At 47.0% G+C, this 18961-nt stretch overlaps 1 protein-coding gene across 4 annotated transcripts in view; it reads right to left on the bottom strand.

The window, feature by feature from the left end:
* The window catches only part of LOC141166962 (potassium channel subfamily T member 2-like), a 285657-nt gene that overhangs the window by 145342 nt on the left and 121354 nt on the right, over window positions 1-18961 (bottom strand). For all 4 annotated transcript variants that reach the window (XR_012251369.1, XM_073654202.1, XM_073654204.1 and 1 more), the window contains exons 2-4: window positions 11565-11644; window positions 3337-3439; window positions 2732-2779 (exon numbers count right to left, since the gene is read on the bottom strand). Coding sequence is in view for 3 of the 4 variants with exons in the window: in XM_073654202.1 (XP_073510303.1) it covers window positions 2732-2779; window positions 3337-3439; window positions 11565-11644 (231 nt within the window). In the remaining variant the exon portion in view is untranslated. The remainder of the gene's footprint in view (window positions 1-2731; window positions 2780-3336; window positions 3440-11564; window positions 11645-18961) is intronic.

Consider the following 18961-nt stretch of genomic DNA (forward strand, 5'->3'; position numbering starts at 1 on the left):
CCTGTGTTATCTACTGTATATAGAGGTGTTATCAGTTAGTGTACAGGAGGAGGAGGAGGTGAGCTGTGACATCACCTATTGTGAATGGTGGATCCTGTGTTATCTACTGTATATAGAGGTGTTATCACTCATTGTACAGGAGGAGGAGGTGAGCTGTGACATCACCTATTGTGAATGGTGCATCCTGTACTATCTACTGTATATAGAGGTGTAATCAGTCATTGTACTGGAGGAGGAGGAGGAGGAGGTGAGCTGTGACATCACCTATTGTGAATGGTGGATCCTGTGTTATCTACTGTATATAGAGGTGTTAACAGTCATTGTACAGGAGGAGGAGGTGAGCTGTGATCTCACCTATTGTGAAATGTGAATCCTGTGTTATCTACTGTATATAGAGGTGTTATCAGTTATTGTACAGGAGGAGGAGGAGGTGAGCTGTGACATCACCTATTGTGAATGGTGGATTCTGTGTTATCTACTGTATATAGAGATGTTATCAGTCATTGTACTGGAGGAGGAGGAGGTGAGCTGTGACATCACCTATTGTGAATGGTGGATCCTGTGTTATCTACTGTATATAGAGGTGTTATCAGTCATTGTACAGGAGGAGGAGGTGAGCTGTGACATCACCTATTGTGAATGGTGGATCCTGTACTATCTACTGTATATAGAGGTGTAATCAGTCATTGTACTGGAGGAGGAGGAGGAGGTGAGCTGTGACATCACCTATTGTGAATGGTGGATCCTGTGTTATCTACTGTATATAGAGGTGTAATCAGTCATTGTACTGGAGGAGGAGGAGGAGGAGGTGAGCTGTGACATCACCTATTGTGAAATGTGGATCCTGTGTTATCTACTGTATCTAGAGATGTTATCAGTCATTATACAGGAGGAGGAGGTGAGCTGTGATATCACCTATTGTAAATGGTGGATCCTGTGTTATCTACTATATATAGAGGTGTTATCAGTGATTGTACAGGAGGAGGAGGTGAGCTGTGATATCATCTATTGTGAATGGTGTATCCTGTGTTATCTGCAGTATATAGAGGAGATATTAGTTATTGTACAGGAGTGGAAGGAGGTGTGCTGTGATATCACTTATTGTGAATGTGGCCATTTTAACGACTGTGCCTTATACGAAGCCATAAGAAGACGTTGGGGGAGTGCAGGAAGGTGAGAAGAATCTTTTTTTCCCCTCTGTGAATGGGCAGTGTAGTGGACAAAGGTGCTTGGGATGGGGCAGCATAGGATGGGTGACATAGGGTATTATTCGGTCATCACGTGGTGGTAATATGGTAATATGTGGCCCGGCCATGGTGTGGTGGTATTTGTCCCTTGTGTGTGGCATTATTCTGTCACTATGTGGTGGTAATATGTTTTCAAGCCATGGTGTGAAGGTATTTGTGCCTTGTAGTTGGTAGTATTTGGTCACTATGTCGTGGTAATATGTGTTCAGGCCATGGTGTGGCGGTATTTGTCCCTTGTGTGTGGCATTATTCTGTCACTATGTGGTGGTAATATGTTTTCAGGCCATAGTGTGAAGGTATTTGTCCCTTGTAGTTGGTAGTATTTGGTCACTATGTCATGGTAATATGTGTTCAGGCCATGGTGTGGCGGTATTTGTCCCTTGTATTTGGTAGTATTTGGTCACTATGTGGTGGTATTATGTGGTCTGGTCATGGTGTGGCGGTATTTGTTCCCTGTATGTGGTATTATTCCATCACTATGTGGTGGTAATATGTGGTCTGGTCATGGTCTGGCAGTATTTGTCCCCTGTATGTAGTATTATTCGGTCTCTTGTGGTGGTAATAAGTGGTCTGGTCATGGTTTGGCCATATTTGTTCCTTGTATGTGGTATTATTGGTCTCGGTATAGTGGATTGTGCTGTGTTCGGAGGTCCTTTTTTCTCTCTGAGATCAATAAGGAAAGATTCATTATTTCCAATAGAGGTTAAATACTCAGAAGTTTAACCCCTCCCTGTCCTGTGACTATTACACAGTAGCAAATATGCACTTACAGAGGTTCTTCAGTAAAAACAAGTAATCAGCTATCCTAAGGACACGTTTACATGTTCAGTATTTGGTCAGTATTTTGCGTCAATATTTGTAAGGCGCCAAAACCTGGAGTGGGTGAAAAATACAGCAGTGGTGACATGTTTCTATTATACTTTTCCTCTGATTGCTTCACTCCTAATTTTGGCTTACAAATACTGATGTAAAATATTGACCAAATATTGAACGTGTGAAAGTAGCCAAAGGATAAGTGATAAGTTCTTAATTGATGGCGGTCTGACTGCTGGGACCCACACCGATTGGCAGAATGTGCAACTTTTATCCCCATTAGTATGGAGTGGCATGGTCGACTCGACCACTGATCCATTCATTCCCTAAGTGGCTTTTTCTGGAAACCCCAAAGAGGATGAATGGAGCTGTGGTAAGATTGTACATTCCAGTTATGGTGGTGGACAGTAGATGTGAGGGAGCCACCTGTGTTTTACAGCCGACGCTCCTCTATAACAGGGATAACGGCTGGCAGGTAATTGCACATAGATGTAGTGGGGGCCCCTAGAGTCAATTCCTCCTATGGGCCCCAGACACCCCAGTCTGACCCTGCACACAGTGGACATAGTAGATTGTGGCACTTTGGGGTTGAGGGCATTACAGGAGCTGACTTCTGTGATGGCACCTATCACCATACTCCACCATGTCGATTGTCACGTCACAAGTCTTACCAATCAAATTTATGTTGAGAAGAGTAGTTCTGCTTTGGGCAGTCCAAGCTGTAATATAAAATATAGGATGATGAGCAGAGTAGTACCATAGACAGAGAGGAGGTGACTCTAATAATAAGGGTGTTAAAGCCGCAGCGTACAGGAACAGCGGGAAGCGCTGGGCTGACGGATCACTGCTACATGGGGTGAGAGATATCGGGGCAGAGAGCGAGGCTGAATATAAAGAACCCAAAACTAGTGCAGAAAGCCGGTGACTATAAAATAATGAGCCCAAAAATACAGGAGCCAGTTACCATCTATGAAATGCCTTAAAGGGGTAGTTATCATGGTGGCTAATAAAATATGAAATCTATAAGAAAGATGTATATCTCGTCAGAACACAATGATTCACATTATAACAATGACGAGCTGGTTATACACATTAGATAAGAGGTTGCTTTATCACTCAGATTTTGGATAACAGTACAACATTACCAACTAGTAAAAATACCTGTAGCCTTGGAGCCACATAGACAGGATCCTCCCTCCTCAGATACTGTAATAGCCCTATAAGTGCTGGGAGCTCAGAGCAGCGATCAGAGACCCTGATATACTGATATACTCACCAGTTTGCTTTGCCTTCTCTTGGATCATCCAGTAATACTCGTATAATGTACAGAAGGCAACTCAGCAACTTTAGAGAGAAGTTAAACAATCTGACTCTTAAACCTGAAAAACACAAAGGCAAAGAAGAAGGTGAAACTTGTAGAAGAGCTCCCAATAGTGGTGCCCGAATCGCATAGCTCCTCCCTCATTTCTATGTAACCCAATGGAAGGAGTAGACTCCCTGTCACATAGCTCCTCCCTCTTGTCTGTATCGCTCTCCATGTTAAATAGCTCCTCCCTCCTGTCTGTATTACTCTCCATGTCACATAGCTCCACCCTCCTGTCTGTATCGCTCTCCATGTCCCATAGCTCCTCCCTCCTGTCTGTATTACTCTCAATGTAAATAAAGATTCCGGCACACCAAATAATGTAGGAAAGTCTCAAATAGGTGATGAAATAATAGATGCTTTATTTCTCCAATATCAACTGGTTCAAATTGTGGTAAGTATACAGTTGCCCGCCCAACGTTTCAACCCCAACGGGGTTTTCCTCAGGGGCATCAGAGGCGCTAGTTGCTATGTACTGTTTAGTATCTGGGAGAATATCCCAGTAGCTGCAGAGAAGCTCAGGAAGAATCACAAAAATGAGAACCAGTAGTTGTAGTAGTAAGGGAAAAGAAATCAGCCGGCGATAGAAGCTTAAGAAAAAAAGGTCAGTATACAGAGACCAGAGGTAACCGAGGGGACATGCCTGCGGGGTATGGTAGGTAGACCTATATGTAATGCAGGAGGTATTTCCAGCCGGTGGTGGTGACATCGCCGGCTGATTTCTTTTCCCTTACTACTACAACTACTGGTTCTCATTTTTGTGATTCTTCCTGAGCTTCTCTGCAGCTACTGGGATATTCTCCCAGATACTAAACAGTACATAGCAACTAGCGCCTCTGATGCCCCTGAGGAAAACCCCGTTGGGGTTGAAACGTTGGGCGGGCAACTGTATACTTACCACAATTTGAACCAGTTGATATTGGAGAAATAAAGCATCTATTATTTCATCACCTATTTGAGACTTTCCTACATTATTTGGTGTGCCGGAATCTTTATTTACAAGGACGCATTTGTTGTATTCCTGGCACCCTTCTTTTCCATAGTTGAGCTTGGTCTTTATTGATTATTTACTTGTATTACTCTCAATGTCACATAGCTCCTCCCTCCTGTCTGTATCACTCTTCATGTCACATAGCTCCTCCCTCCTGTCTGTATCACTCTCCATGTCCCATAGCTCCTCCCTCCTGTCTGTATCACTCTTCATGTCACATAGCTCCTCCCTCCTGTCTGTATCACTCTCCATGTCCCATAGTTCCTCCCTCCTGTCTGTATCGATCTCCATGTCACATAGCTCCTCCCTCCTGTCTGTATCGCTCTCCATGTCCCATAGCTCCTCCCTCCTGTCTGTATCGATCTCCATGTCACATAGCTCCTCCCTCCTGTCTGTATCACTCTCCATGTCTCATAGCTCCTCCCTCCTGTCTGTATCGCTCTCCATGTCCCATAGCTCCTCCCTCCTGTCTGTATCGATCTCCATGTCACATAGCTCCTCCCTCCTGTCTGTATCACTCTCCATGTCTCATAGCTCCTCCCTCCTGTCTGTATCGCTCTCCATGTCCCATAGCTCCTCCCTCCTGTCTGTATCGATCTCCATGTCACATAGCTCCTCCCTCCTGTCTGTATCACTCTCCATGTCTCATAGCTCGTCCCTCCTGTCTGTATCGATCTCCATGTCACATAGCTCCTCCCTCCTGTCTGTATCGCTCTCCATGTCCCATAGCTCCTCCCTCCTGTCTGTATCACTCTCCATGTCACATAGCTCCTCCCTCCTGTCTGTATCACTCTCCATGTCACATAGCTCCTCCCTCCTGTCTGTATCACTCTCCATGTCACATAGCTCCTCCCTCCTGTCTGTATCACTCTCAATGTCACATAGCTCCTCCCTCCTGTCTGTATCACTCTTCATGTCACATAGCTCCTCCCTCCTGTCTGTATCACTCTCCATGTCCCATAGCTCCTCCCTCCTGTCTGTATCGATCTCCATGTCACATAGCTCCTCCCTCCTGTCTGTATCACTCTCCATGTCCCATAGCTCCTCCCTCCTGTCTGTATCGATCTCCATGTCACATAGCTCCTCCCTCCTGTCTGTATCGCTCTCCATGTCACATAGCTCGTCCCTCCTGTCTGTATCGATCTCCATGTCACATAGCTCCTCCCTCCTCTCTGTATCACTCTCCATGTCCCATAGCTCCTCCCTCCTGTCTGTATCACTCTCCATGTCCCATAGCTCCTCCCTCCTGTCTGTATCACTCTCCATGTCACATAGCTCGTCCCTCCTGTCTGTATCGATCTCCATGTCACATAGCTCCTCCCTCCTGTCTGTATCACTCTCCATGTCACATAGCTCCTCCCTCCTGTCTGTATCGCTCTCCATGTCCCATAGCTCCTCCCTCCTGTCTGTATCACTCTCCATGTCACATAGCTCCTCCCTCCTGTCTGTATCACTCTCCATGTCACATAGCTCCTCCCTCCTGTCTGTATCGCTCTCCATGTCACATAGCTCCTCCCTCCTGTCTGTATCACTCTCCATGTCACATAGCTCCTCCCTCCTGTTTGTATCGCTCTCCATGTTAAATAGCTCCTCCCTCCTGACTGTATCACTCTCCATGTCACACAGCTCCTCCCTCCTGTCTGCATTACTCTCCATGTCACATAGCTCCTCCCTCCTGTCCGTATCGCTCTCCATGTACCATAGCTCCTCCCTCCTGTCTGTATCACTCTCCATGTCACATAGCTCCTCCCTCCTGTCTGTATCACTCTCCATGTCACATAGCTCCTCCCTCCTGTCTGTATCACTCTCCATGTCCCATAGCTCCTCCCTCCTGTCTGTATCACTCTCCATGTCCCATAGCTCCTCCCTCCTGTCTGTATCACTCTTCATGTCACATAGCTCCTCCCTCCTGTCCGTATCGCTCTTCATGTCACATAGCTCCTCCCTCCTGTCTGTATCACTCTCCATGTCACATAGCTCCTCCCTCCTGTCTGTATCGCTTTCCATGTCACATATCTCCTCCCTTCTGTCTGTATCATTCTCCATGTTACATAGCTCCTCCCTCTTGTCTATATCGCTCTCCATGTCACACAGGTCCTCCCTACTGTTTAGGTCACCCTGCAGAAGGCATAAATCCCAACCGTCCCAGATCCAGCGGGACCGTCCCGAATTTGGAGAGCTGTCCCAAGAAGTCGAGGGTACGGACTGACATCACCTTTATCTGTGCCCTGAGGACAGAGATGCAGCTGAATATAATGGTGCAGCAGGGAGCCATCAGATCCCTGCTCCACTATTCAGCCTATGTAGGGACTGAAGGACATTCAAGGAACTTTAGGTCACATGACATTATTAGGTCAAATGACTGGTAGTTAAGACCAGCTCAGTCAGAGGAGCAGGATACCTATGTAAGGGCATCATAGTGTGTGTCATTCTACTGTGTGGTGGGGTCTATGGGGGCATTATACAGTGGGTGTTCAAATGTACTGTAGGGGCATTATGATGTATTGAAGGGCTTTGAGGTGCTGGAGATATCATACCGTGTTTGTGAGCCTGAGGGAACATCATAAGATGTATGTGGGACTGTGGAGGCACTATACTGCTTGTGGGGCCATGTGTGTGGAGCTTTGAGGGCATCATACTGTTTTTGGAGGTTGTCTTACCATCATACTGTGTGTTGAGATCTGTGGGTGCATAATACTGTGTGTGGGGGAAGGTACAGTGGGTGCATCATACTGTGTAGGGAAATCTACTGATGGGGCATCATACTGTATGAGGGCACTGTGGTGACATCATACCGTGTGTAGGGTAATGTACTGTGGGGACATCATACTGTGTAGGAAAATCTACTGTTGGGACATCATACTGTATGGAGGCACTGTGTGGACATCATACTGTGTGTGTGGGGAACGTACTGTGGAGACATCATACTGTGTGTTGGAATCTGTGGGTGCATAATACTGTGTGTGGGGGAATGTACAGTGGGTGCATCATACTGTGTAGGGAAATCTACTGATGGGGCATCATACTGTATGGGGGCATTGTGGTGACATCATACAGTGTGTAGGGGAATGTACTGTGGGGACATCATACTGTGTAGAAAAATCTACTGTTGGGCCATTATACTGTGTGTGGGGGAATGTACTTGTCACGGGTGTGTAAGAAGTGACAGACAGTCGCCGTGCAGTTGGTTGCAGGAGATCTCTTCGTTTGGCATTAGAGACACTTTTCTAGAAGCTGTCTCTCTAGGACCCAGTGGCTACCTTCCTCTTGCTAATTAACACCCTGGCCTAGGTGTATAAATACCTGCTGTTTGCTAGAGGGAGGTGTCGGCGATACTCACATGACTCCTTGTGAAGGCTTGGAGCTAGTGCAGTACTTCTTCCATCTGGTACTCTTCTTCCGCTACCTATCCCTAGTAAACCATGGACACATTTGTCCAGGGATTTTATTACTGACCTACCGATTTCTGCAGGCAAACACAGTGGTTTTGGAGGTTGTATATAGGTTCAGTAAAATGGTTCACTTCGTCGCACTACCTGAACTTCAATGCCAAGACACTTGCTCAGGTGTTCATAAATGAGATCGTGAAGCTTCACGGGGTTCCCTACGATGCGGTGTCAGATCGGGGAACCCAATTTGTTTCCAAGTTCTGGAAGGCATTCTGTAATCGACTAGGGGTGCAGCTGTCCTTTTCCTCGGCCTTCCACCCTCAGTCGAATGGACAGACTGAGCGTGTCAATCGGAATTTGGAGACCTACCTCAGGTGTTTCGTCTCCAAAAATCAGGAGGATTGGGCAACCTAACTACCGCTGGCAGAATTTGCCATTAATAATCATCGCCAAGAATCCATTGGCAGGTCACCGTTCTTCGGTGCATACGGTTACCACCCATAGTTTGGTACCTTTAGTGGAGGAGGAGCTTCAGGAGTTCCTGAGGAGGAATGGTTTGCTTCGTAGCTCTCCTCGGTATGGCAGGGTGTTCTGAGTAATTTAAAGATCATGGGAGACAGGTATAAACATATGACTGACAGAAAACGCTTGCCAGGTCCGGACCTGAATGTGAATGTTTTTGTGTGGTTGTCTACCAAGAATATAAGATTTCTAAGATTGAAAGTTCCTTTTTGAAAGCTGGGACCTAGGATTATTGGTCCCTATAAAATGACCACCGTCATTCACCCAGCAGCGTTCCGTCTTGAACTTCCTCAGGCCCTTAAGGTCCACAACGTGTTCCACAATGTAACATCCCTGGCGGCGTGCTGGCATGGCTTACCACCTCCCACCATGCAAGACTGCCATCTTAACTATCAGTCCAGGCTGCACATTTTGCTCCAGTACCTGCTGTGTCTCTTGTCTGATTGCTTAGGGAAGCGGCGCGGTTACTGCCTGATTCTTATAGTTACTGTGTGCGCACTCCTAATGCCTCCCCAGCCTATTGCTGTGAGTCACTGGATACTTAAACCCCCTCCACCCAGTAGGAGGGGCCTGATCAACACTTTCTTACAGTGTGTTCTGTGCAACTGAGTTGCCAGGTCCTGTCCTGTATCTTGTCTGTTTCCGCCACCCTGGGGGCTGTATACCCAGGCCTGTTACCTGCATCTGTGACTTCTAGTCTGTTTCCGCTACCCTGGGGGCTGAGTTCCCAGGCTCGTTCCTGGTTCAGTTCCTGTCTGAACTGTGTCCTAGCCCGTTACCTGTTTGTCTCTATGTCTGAACCTTCCCTTTTCCTGCAGTGTCTGAACCTGCACCTAACTCCAACTCGTTGTCTCTGTACTTCTGTTTGTGAGTTTTGTGTCCACTCGCTACTTCATAGTAAGTACCTTGTGTGTATCTGGTTCTGCTTGTCCCGTTTCCCAGCCTCCGTATCTACCTCCTGTGTTCTAACCATCTTCCTGTATTTTCCAGACTGTTCCATGTGAACAGAGCCCTGTCCTGTTTGTCTGCACCTTCGGCTCTGCTTGTCCACTGCACCTGCGGTTTCGCTCTGTTCTGCTTGTCCACTGCACCTGCGGTTTCGCTCTGCTCTGTTGTCCACTGCATCTGCGGTTTCTCTCTGCTCTGCTTGTCCACCACATCTGCGGTTTCACTCTGCTCTGCTTGTCCACCGCATCTGCGGTTTCGCTCTGCTCTGCTTGTCCACCACATCTGCGGTTTCGCTCTGCTCTGCTTGTCCACCGCATCTGCGGTTTCGCTCTGCTCTGCTTGTCCACCACATCTGCGGTTTCGCTCTGCTCTGCTTGTCCACCGCATCTACGGTTTCGCTCTGCTCCGCTTGTCCACCGCATCTGCGGTTTCGCTCTGCTCTGCTTGTCTACCGCATCTGCGGTTTCGCTCTGCTCTGCTTGTCCACCACATCGGCGGTTTCGCTTTGCTCTGCTTGTCCACTGCACCTGCGGTTTCACTCCGCTCTGCTTGTCCACCGCATCTGTGGTTTCGCTCCGCTCTGCTTGTCCACCGCACCTGCGGTTTCGCTCTGCTTTGCTTGTCCACCGGACCTGCGGTTTCGCTCCACTCTGCTTGTCCACCGCACCTGCGGTTTCGCTCCGCTCTGCTTGTCCACCGCACCTGTGGTTTCGCTCCGCTCTGCCCCGCTGGTCCTCCGCGCCTGCGGTTCTGCTCTGCTAGTCCACCGCACCCGCGGCTCTGTTACTGTATCCCAGTCTGTACTGGTCCCTATCCAGCCTGCGTTCATACCTGCCAGTATCTGCCTGTCTGCATACCAGCCGTGCCTGCCAGTACCCGCCTGTCTGCATACCAGCCGTGCCTGCCAGTACCCACCTATCTGCATACCAGATGTGCCTGCCCGTTCCTGCATTCCCTGGTGTGGGTCAACAGCTGTGACCGGGGTCTGACCTGGAGTAGCACCTGGTTCCTCTGCTCGGTTCCTCCCTGGTTCACGGAGTCGAGTGAGCCGCCGTGCGAGTTCATACTTAGTCACGCCCCTCCAGGCACTCCTCAGTTCATGGTCCAGTGGGATCACTAACCACGCTCATGTCAGTCAGTCCGGCCGTGAGCGTAACACACAGGTCCTTACTAAAGAAGTATGTGGAACCTCTTGAGCCCTCACCATTACCACCGCCCCCAGTAATGGTTGATGGTAATCTGGAGTTCCAGATTTCTAGGATTGTAGATTCTCGTCTCCAAGGTTGTTCTCTACAATACTTGGGGCACTGGTTATGGTCCAGAGGAGAGGATGTGGGTTTCAGCATCAAAGGTGAATGCTCCCAGGTTGATTCGTTCATTCCACACCTCTTATCCCGAGAAACCCGGTCCTTAGTGTCCGGAGGCCACTCGTAGTGGCAGTCACCCCGAAGTTGGTTGCAGGAGATCTCTTTGGCATTACAAACACCTTCTTAGAAGCTGTCTCTCTATGACCCAGCGGCTACCTCCCTCTTGCTAATTAACACCCTGGTCTGGGTGTATAAATATCTGCTGTTTGCTAGAGGGAGGTGCCGGAGGTGACCCCTTGTGAAGGCTTAGAGCTAGTGCAGTACTTATTACTCTCTGGTGCTAAAAGGACGTGTGTTCATCTCTCTGAAGTCGACTAAAGCTAAGCTATCTTCCCTTGTTTGTTCCCCCTTGTTGTCTTTAGTTGTCAGTGGGGATCGACTAGTGATCATCCCCTCCCCTCCCTAGCCAGGGCCAAATGCAAGGGAAAGACAGGTCGAGGTTCCTGTGCGGCGATTGGTGCGGAACCAATATAGGGACGTTAGGGGACACAGGGTGATATAGATCAGTCTAGGAGGTCTCCACTACCCTCTTTCCCTAGAGTCTGGGCCCCCTTTTCCCCCTTCCCTTTGTGTTGTACTTAGTCTTTCCTACACCTTGCGTGATAGTACTGTGGAGACATCATACTATTTTCGTGGAACTGTGGTGGCCATAAAAGGGATACTGTGCTGTGTGGGAACACTAATGGGCTTCATTAAGAGCAATATGCAGGCAAATATAAAGGACTAGGTGATGTTAGGGTACTGGCTTAGTGTAAAATAAAACTTTACGAGCTGCAGTATGTGTTCCTCTTTCTTATCTTTCAAACTTGGGAGGTATAATAGTGGGAGGGGCAGAGTCTATGTCACATAGCCCCTCCTTCCTGTCTGTATCACTCTCCATGTCACATAGCCCCTCCTTCCTGTCTATGTATTTTAAATACTTACTTGATCTCTGATTTTTAATGAAGAACAGTTTAAGGCGTTCCTTGAATGAGTTTTCATTCACATAAAATTCTACTTGGACCCTATAAAAAGAATAAAAAAAGAAAAATGAGGATGTCATGTGTGTAATGTCAGTAAATGTTATCAAAAGCTATTAGAACTCAAACATCATAAAAAGGAAACGGAGTAAGAACTGACTATTCCTTGTAAAGTATAAGGGGCTGTTCAAACCCTACTTACATCTCAGTGCAAAAAAAATGGTCATAAATCAGACTCCCTTTTTGGTGTGAACTAATCCCTTTTTATAGTGTCTACAACTCAGGCTCCAAGCAAAGTTGCAGCAATCTGTGAAGTCACATGGTGCAGATATCATCCAGGGTTTCTCACCAATGGACCCTGTTAAAGCGACAAGCCTTAACTGTCTCCCCACATGCTTAGGTCATACCATATTAAAACATAAGGCATGATTCAAAAAATAAATCAATACACAGTTCAGAAACAAAGAAGAAAAATGAAAATAAGCATAAAAAAATCAAATCTTTATTAATAGAATGGAAAACATATGATAATTCATAAAACACAGGGAACTATTGAACAAACAATTATCACATATACATTATCACAGCTCATATTCTCTTTAAATAGTTTAAATGTTGACAGAAGGTTAAAGCTGTACAGAGAATATACGGTATATGTGATAATTGGTTTTTCAAGGTCTACTATTACTTCTGGTTATACTGTTGACAATTGGAGCCATAGCTCTTTAAATTGTGCTTCCCTGTGTTTTATGAATTAACATATATTTTAAATTCTATTAATAAAGATTTGGTTTTTTATTTTTTTATGCTTATTTTCATTTCTCTTCTTTGTTTCTGAACTGTGTATTGAGATTCAGAACTGTGTTGATTTATTTGTTATCGAAGTGCATTTAATCACTATTTTCTGGATATTAGTGTCTAATATGATTCAGAAAATGTAACATATGTAGAAACCAAAATATTGAATACCTCTATAACCAATCTTTTATAGTAGTCCTGGTCCCTCTGTCAATTTTCTTTTCTACACTCCCACATTAGAGACAGGTGGGGTCTGAATCCTAGAAATTGAATAGGTTCCCCAACATTAAATTTTTCCCTGGGGTCTCATCCAACCTTAACCTGGCTCTCCATACAATCCTTCCAATCATCACAATCATCACTACTGTGTTAACAAGGGGTGTTGGTAGCACCCATTGCGGTCCCAATTTTATTGTCATGTTTACTTTTCCACATTTTCATGATTAAAGTCTGGAAAAATACCCGAAGCTCCCAGAACTTCAGCCTTTCAGACATAAAGTTTTAGGTGCTTGCAAAACAGATGTTTAAAGCATGGCTTAATCTATCATGGGATGGACAAAAGTGAAAAAAACTGTTACAATTGCAAAAATCAGTACAGCTGGGAAAATGATAATATGGGTGGCTAAATGTGACTACTTCTTCTTCATCCTCCATTTTCCCAATCTTTGTTCATGCTTTCATCGTGCTCAATTTCTCCAGCTCCTCACAGCAGAAATAATCTGCTCTGGCCTTTTAAGCCTTTTTATTCAGCAGGCATTGATTGCCGCCAGCTCAGTGGCATCATCTGTACATCCTTCATCTACTTTAAATTACCCTACTTCACAATAAATCTCATTGAATCATTGCCGTATATTGTACTTGTATAATCCTCTGTCTTGTAATAATTCACTCTTCCCTGTACTAATAGAAAAAAATACAAAATCCTCGAATTGCAGCCAATACTGATTTTCTGGCTGTTAAACCCATTAGCAATCATTAGTCTTAGATCTATTTGATGCCCACGATGAAGTTGACCGTCCTCGATGACCATTTTTATTGTGACCTGAGATGCTCCAGCTACCAAAAATGATTTATTTGTTATGTAGACGAAGTGGAGGTTGGGTCGGCACCAGCTATACCAGGTGCAGTGTCTATGGCATCTCCATGTTCTTCACCCTTTAAGTGAGTCAACATCTTCAGAAACACTATGTCATAGCATAGTATTGGGTGCAGCTTCCTGATATACACCTATCTTGGAAAGGGGGAGCAATTTGGGTAATTAAGGAGGGTAGCAGACAGCGGGAAATCAAATATCTCGCAGCTGCCAGGAAAATATGGATGTCAATACCAGGACCAATATTCTGTGAATCAGATTGGCCTTCTTTCAGCTTGGAGTTAAGTTAGACCTGTATGTAAATCCACTATCCAAATCAGGGTGTCTTGAATTCCCTCCACCTTCCTTTGGCTAATATTGCTCCATTTACGGTACTTATGGCCCTATCACCCACTTGGGAGAGATTTGTGTGATTGATACATTTCCATAAAAAATATCGTAACTCATGTGGATCCATTCTTGAGGCATCCCGTGACCCGTCACTGATGTCACGTCAAGTGAGGCGTTTCCCAGTGAATGAGGAGAGGGAGAGCGCGCGGTGGATGCCGAGTGTGACGCGCTGGGTAACCCCACCCACAACCCAGCAGCCACCGGTGGAACGCGGAAAAGGGACCCTCGGCTGCAGCCTGGACTTGCCGTGACGTCAGCGGATGCCAGAGGCGGCTGCAGCCGGGGGTCACGTGATGCCTGTGAGCGGCCAGTGATAGCGCCGCTCACAGGGAGAAAAGGCACCACAAGGTATTTAGAGAAACACTTATGGGCCCTGGGGGAATACATTGGGAGATCATATAAAGTAGTGGACAATCCCTTTAAGGAACATCCTTTCCAGGGTAATGACTTGTATATAAGGCAAAATAAAAAACCAAAAACAAAAAATGCTCCTCCACACCTTGGGCTATGTTCACACGTAGCATTTTTTATGTGTTTTTGCACTTTTGCATTGCTTTCAATGGTGAAAAATACATTCACCAGTAAATAACATTTTAACATTTTACTACCTTATCTGGCCATGTGGTGTGTGAGACATGATCAGACACATCCTGTTTCATTTATGAAGGAGGGACTCTGAAAGTCACAAAACCTATTTTCAGAGTTTCATCAGGCGGTCCTTAAAATTCTTAAAGGGCCAGCAGTCGGCCCTCACTATTGTTAGTGAGCCATCAGTCGGGTATGCTTTGTTGTTCCCATTATTAATGAGTGAGTCTCCTTTACTGTTATTGTGTATGCAGTGACTGCAAGGGCTGCCAAAAATTTCGACGCACCCCAATACCCTTTTGAAGAGACATAGAGAAGGGCCTCAGTAAAATAAATGTTCCCATTATAAAGGAGTGGGTCTCCTATAGTGGTAGTGTCCATGCAGTGACTGCAAGGACTGCCTAAATTTGGGAAAAATCCAAATATCAATTTAAAGACACATAGAGGTGGGCCTCAGCAACGACATGTTCCCATTAGAAAGGAGAGGGTCTGCTATACAGTTATAGGGTATGCAGTGAGCACAGCGGCTGCCTAAATTTGTGAAAAACCCAATACGAATTTAAAGACACATAGGGGTGGGCCTCAGTAACGACATGTTCCCATTAGAAAGGAGCCGTTCTGCTATACAGTTATAGGTTATGCAGTAAGTACAATGGTTGCCTAAACTTGGGAATAACCCCAATACCAATTTAAAGACTAAGACACATTGAGGTGGGCCTCAGTAACAACATGTTCCCATTAGAAAGGAGTGGGTCTCCCATACTGTTATTGCCTTTGCAGTGAATGCAAGGGCTGCCAAAAATTTGAACGCACTCCAATGCCCTTTGGAAGAGACGCAGATATGGTGATATGGTAGATACGGTGGTAGAGGATGATGAGAAGGAGGAGGACAAGAGCAAATAGACAACGTCAGGAAGCGTATACCCATGTCTGGATGTGAAGAGGTGCATGGGAATAGACCACCCAAAAAAAGACACTGGATTTGAGTTTATGTTACGCTGCTATCATTCAGTGGTGTTGAGAAGTCAATCCAGCCCTTGTTCATTTTTATAAGAGTCAGCCTGTCAGCATTTTCAGTTGACAGGCGGATGCGCCTATCAGTTATAATTCCCCCTGCGGCACTAAAAACCCGCTCTGACAAAACGCTAGCGGCAGGGCAGGCTAGGACCTCCAAGGCATAGAGAGTCAGTTCATGCCACATGTCTAGCTTGGATACCCAATAATTATAAGGCACAGAGGAATCACGGAGGACGTTGGTACGGTCGGCAAGGTACTCCTTCAGCATCTTGCCAAACTTTCCCACCTTGTGAGACTACCCCGCGCATCAGGGCTTGTGCGATGGTGGGGTCTGAGAAAACTGTCTCAGAACTTTGACAGTTTTCCACTGACTCTGCTGGATTGGAATTGTGTCTCTCTAGCCTGTACTCCTTGTTTGTCCAACGAACTGTGACCTCTGCCGCCGGAGTTTTCAGATGGGAATTTTTTTAATAATTCCGCAACAAGGGCCTTCTGGTACTGCCCCATTTAAGCAGACCTGTCCACCATGGGAATAACAGATAGAAATTCTCCTTGTAGTGTGGGTGTAGAAGTGTCATCAACTAGTAATGACTGTCACCCAAAATTTGGACAACGCGAGGGTCACGGGAAAGGCAGCGTAACATAAACTCAGCCATGTGTGTCAGACTGCTAACAGGCAAGACTTCCATGTCCTCACCAAGAGGATGACTGACCATGCTCTCCTCATCATCCTCCCTCTCCTCAGGCCATCCATGCTGAACAGACGGTATGGCAGTTGTGCGGGTAGTACCGTCTATAGCGCAGGAAACTAGCTCCTGTTCCTCCTCCTTCTCTTCCTCATTGTCACCCAATCCACGTTGGGATGAGATGAGGCTGGGCTGTATGGAATCACCCTGTATGGTTCGTTGCACCATCTCATCGTGCTCCTCCTGCAATGCCTCCTCTTTAATTGTGAGTAGAGAGCATTTCAGAAGACAGAGAAGCGGGATGGTGACGCTACTTATGGCGTCATCGCCGCTCACCATCTTGGTGGAGTCCTCAAAGTTTTGGAGGATGGCACAGATGTCTGACATCCATGCCCACTCCTGAGGTCTACTGTGTGGAGGCTGACCTGAATACCGACGGTCGTGTTGATTCTGGTAGTCAATAACTGCCCTCTGCTGTTCACAAATCCTTCCCAACATCTGCAACGTTGAGTTCCAACGCGTGGGGACATCACACACCAGTTGGTGAGCTGGAAGCTGCAAACGCTGCTGAAGCACGGCAATGGCGGCGGAAGCTGTAGCTGACTTTCTAAAATGGGTGTACTTTGATAAGCAGATCCGGCAGATCCGGGTAGGTTTTGAGAAACCGCTGAACCACGAGATTGAGCACATGGGCCAGGCATGGTACGTGTGTGAGCTCACCTCGCTTCAGAGCCGCCACCAGGTTCCGGCCATGGTCACACATGACCATGCCTGGCTGTAGGTTCAGCGGTGTCAGCCACAGATCTGCCTTCTCTTTCAGAGCTGTCCACAACTCTTCAGTGGTGTGCAGTTTGTCACCTAAGCACATTAGCTTCAGCACAGCCTGTTGCTGCTTGGACGAGGCAGTGCTACAGTGCTTCCAGCTTGCGACTGATGTGGTCATTTCGGACATGGAGGCTGAAGAGGAAGAGGAGGAGGAGGAGGTGCAGGAGCTGTAGAATGTGGGGGCAACCCTGATTGACCCAGGGCCCGCGTCAGGAGGACGTGTTCCGTCCCAACGTCCGACTGGGTCCCGCCTTCCATTATATTAACCTAGTGTGCCGTCAGCGAGATGTACCGTCCCTGCCCACAAGCACTGGTCCATGTGTCCGTGGATAGGTGGACCTTCCCAGTAACTGCGTTGTTGAGGGCGCGGCTAATGTTCTTGTGCAACGTTCTCGTGTAATGCGGGGGTGGCACACCGGGAGAAATAGTGCTGGCTGGGGACCGAGTACCGAGGGATGGCTGCCACCAACAGGTTGCGGAAAACTTCCATCTCCACGAGCCTAAAAGGAAACATTTCCAGCGCAAGCATTCGCGAAATGTGTGAGTTTAGTAGTGTGACCTGTGGGACGTTGGCTGTGTATTTGCGCTTGCGTTCCAAGGACTGGGGTAGGGACAACTGAACGCTGTGCTGGGACAATTACGTGGACGTGGTTGCTGATAGTGCTAGTTGAGACTGTGCAACGACAGGTGTAGGGTGGGATACACCTTCGTATGCGCCATGGACAGGGGATTGGCGTGCACGCGCAACAGCAGAAAAGCAGTGGTGTCACCCGCACACAATGTTTCTGGACCGTGGCATTCGGCCCAGTTAGAACCAGACTCAGGAAAATCTAACAGTTGCACTGGCAACTTCATTCGTGTTGGTGTTCCAAGGAGTGTTTGCCCACTTGTTCCTGCCTGTTGTGGTGCTATACCTCCCTCCCCCTGTGTGCTGCTGTCCTTGCTGTGCATGTCACCTTGCCAGGTTGGGTCAGTGACTTCATCGTCCACCACCTCGTCTTCCACTTCCGCACCCTGGTCCTCCTCCTGACTTTCTGGCAATTGTGTCTCATCATCATCCACCTCTTGTGACAGTAATTGCACTTTCCCACAGTCGCCTTCTTGTGACCGTGGCTGCTCAAATATTTGGGCATCGCTACACACGTTCTCCTCTTGCCCCGCTTGAAACTGGCCGGGCGAGATGCCCGAATCTATAAATGGAAAAGTGAACAGCTCTTCAGAGTGTCCAAGTGTGGGATCAGTTGTCTCCGGGCACTCGGCATGGTGGGAGGAAAGAGGATCAGGGTGAGGAATATGCGGTCCAGACTCACGGCTACTGAGACTTGACCGTGTGGAAGACAGGGTGGTGGTGGTAGTGGCAAAGTGACTGGAAGCATTATCTTCTATCCAACCAACAACCTTTTGACACTGCTCTGGGTTCAATAGTGGTGTGCTGCGGTCCCCTAGCAATTGGGACAGGAAGGTCGAGCGACAAGATGTGGGTGTTTGTTGTGGGACAATTGCAGCTTGCCCATGGCCTCGGCTTCTGCATGCACCATCACCATCACGTCCACTTCCCCGTCCCTTGCCACGCGCCTTGCCCATTTTAAAAGAAGGACAATATTTTCCATGTTCACTACAAATGGCTAGATTTGAACCGCAGTTATATGTTATACGTCTGACAGACACCCACGGTTTTAAATAGCGGCCCTGTAGTTTACTATTCTTGGCAGCAACTTCGTGTGAATAGCTTCACTGACACAGTGCTACAAACTCTAAATGGAGGACAATATTTTCCACGTTCACTACAAATGGCTGTATTTGAACCGCAGTTACATGTGATACGTCTGACGGACACCCACGGTTTTAAATAGCGGCCCTGTAGTTTACAATTCTTGGCAGCGACTTCGTGTGAATAGCTTCACTGACACACTACTACAAACTCTAAATGGAGGACAATATTTTCCACGTTCACTACAAATGGCTGGA

Source organism: Phyllobates terribilis, unplaced genomic scaffold (assembly GCF_046119375.1).
Source record: "Phyllobates terribilis strain yellow unplaced genomic scaffold, ASM4611937v1 Scaffold_11__3_contigs__length_659146591, whole genome shotgun sequence".
Classification (NCBI taxonomy): domain Eukaryota; kingdom Metazoa; phylum Chordata; class Amphibia; order Anura; family Dendrobatidae; genus Phyllobates; species Phyllobates terribilis.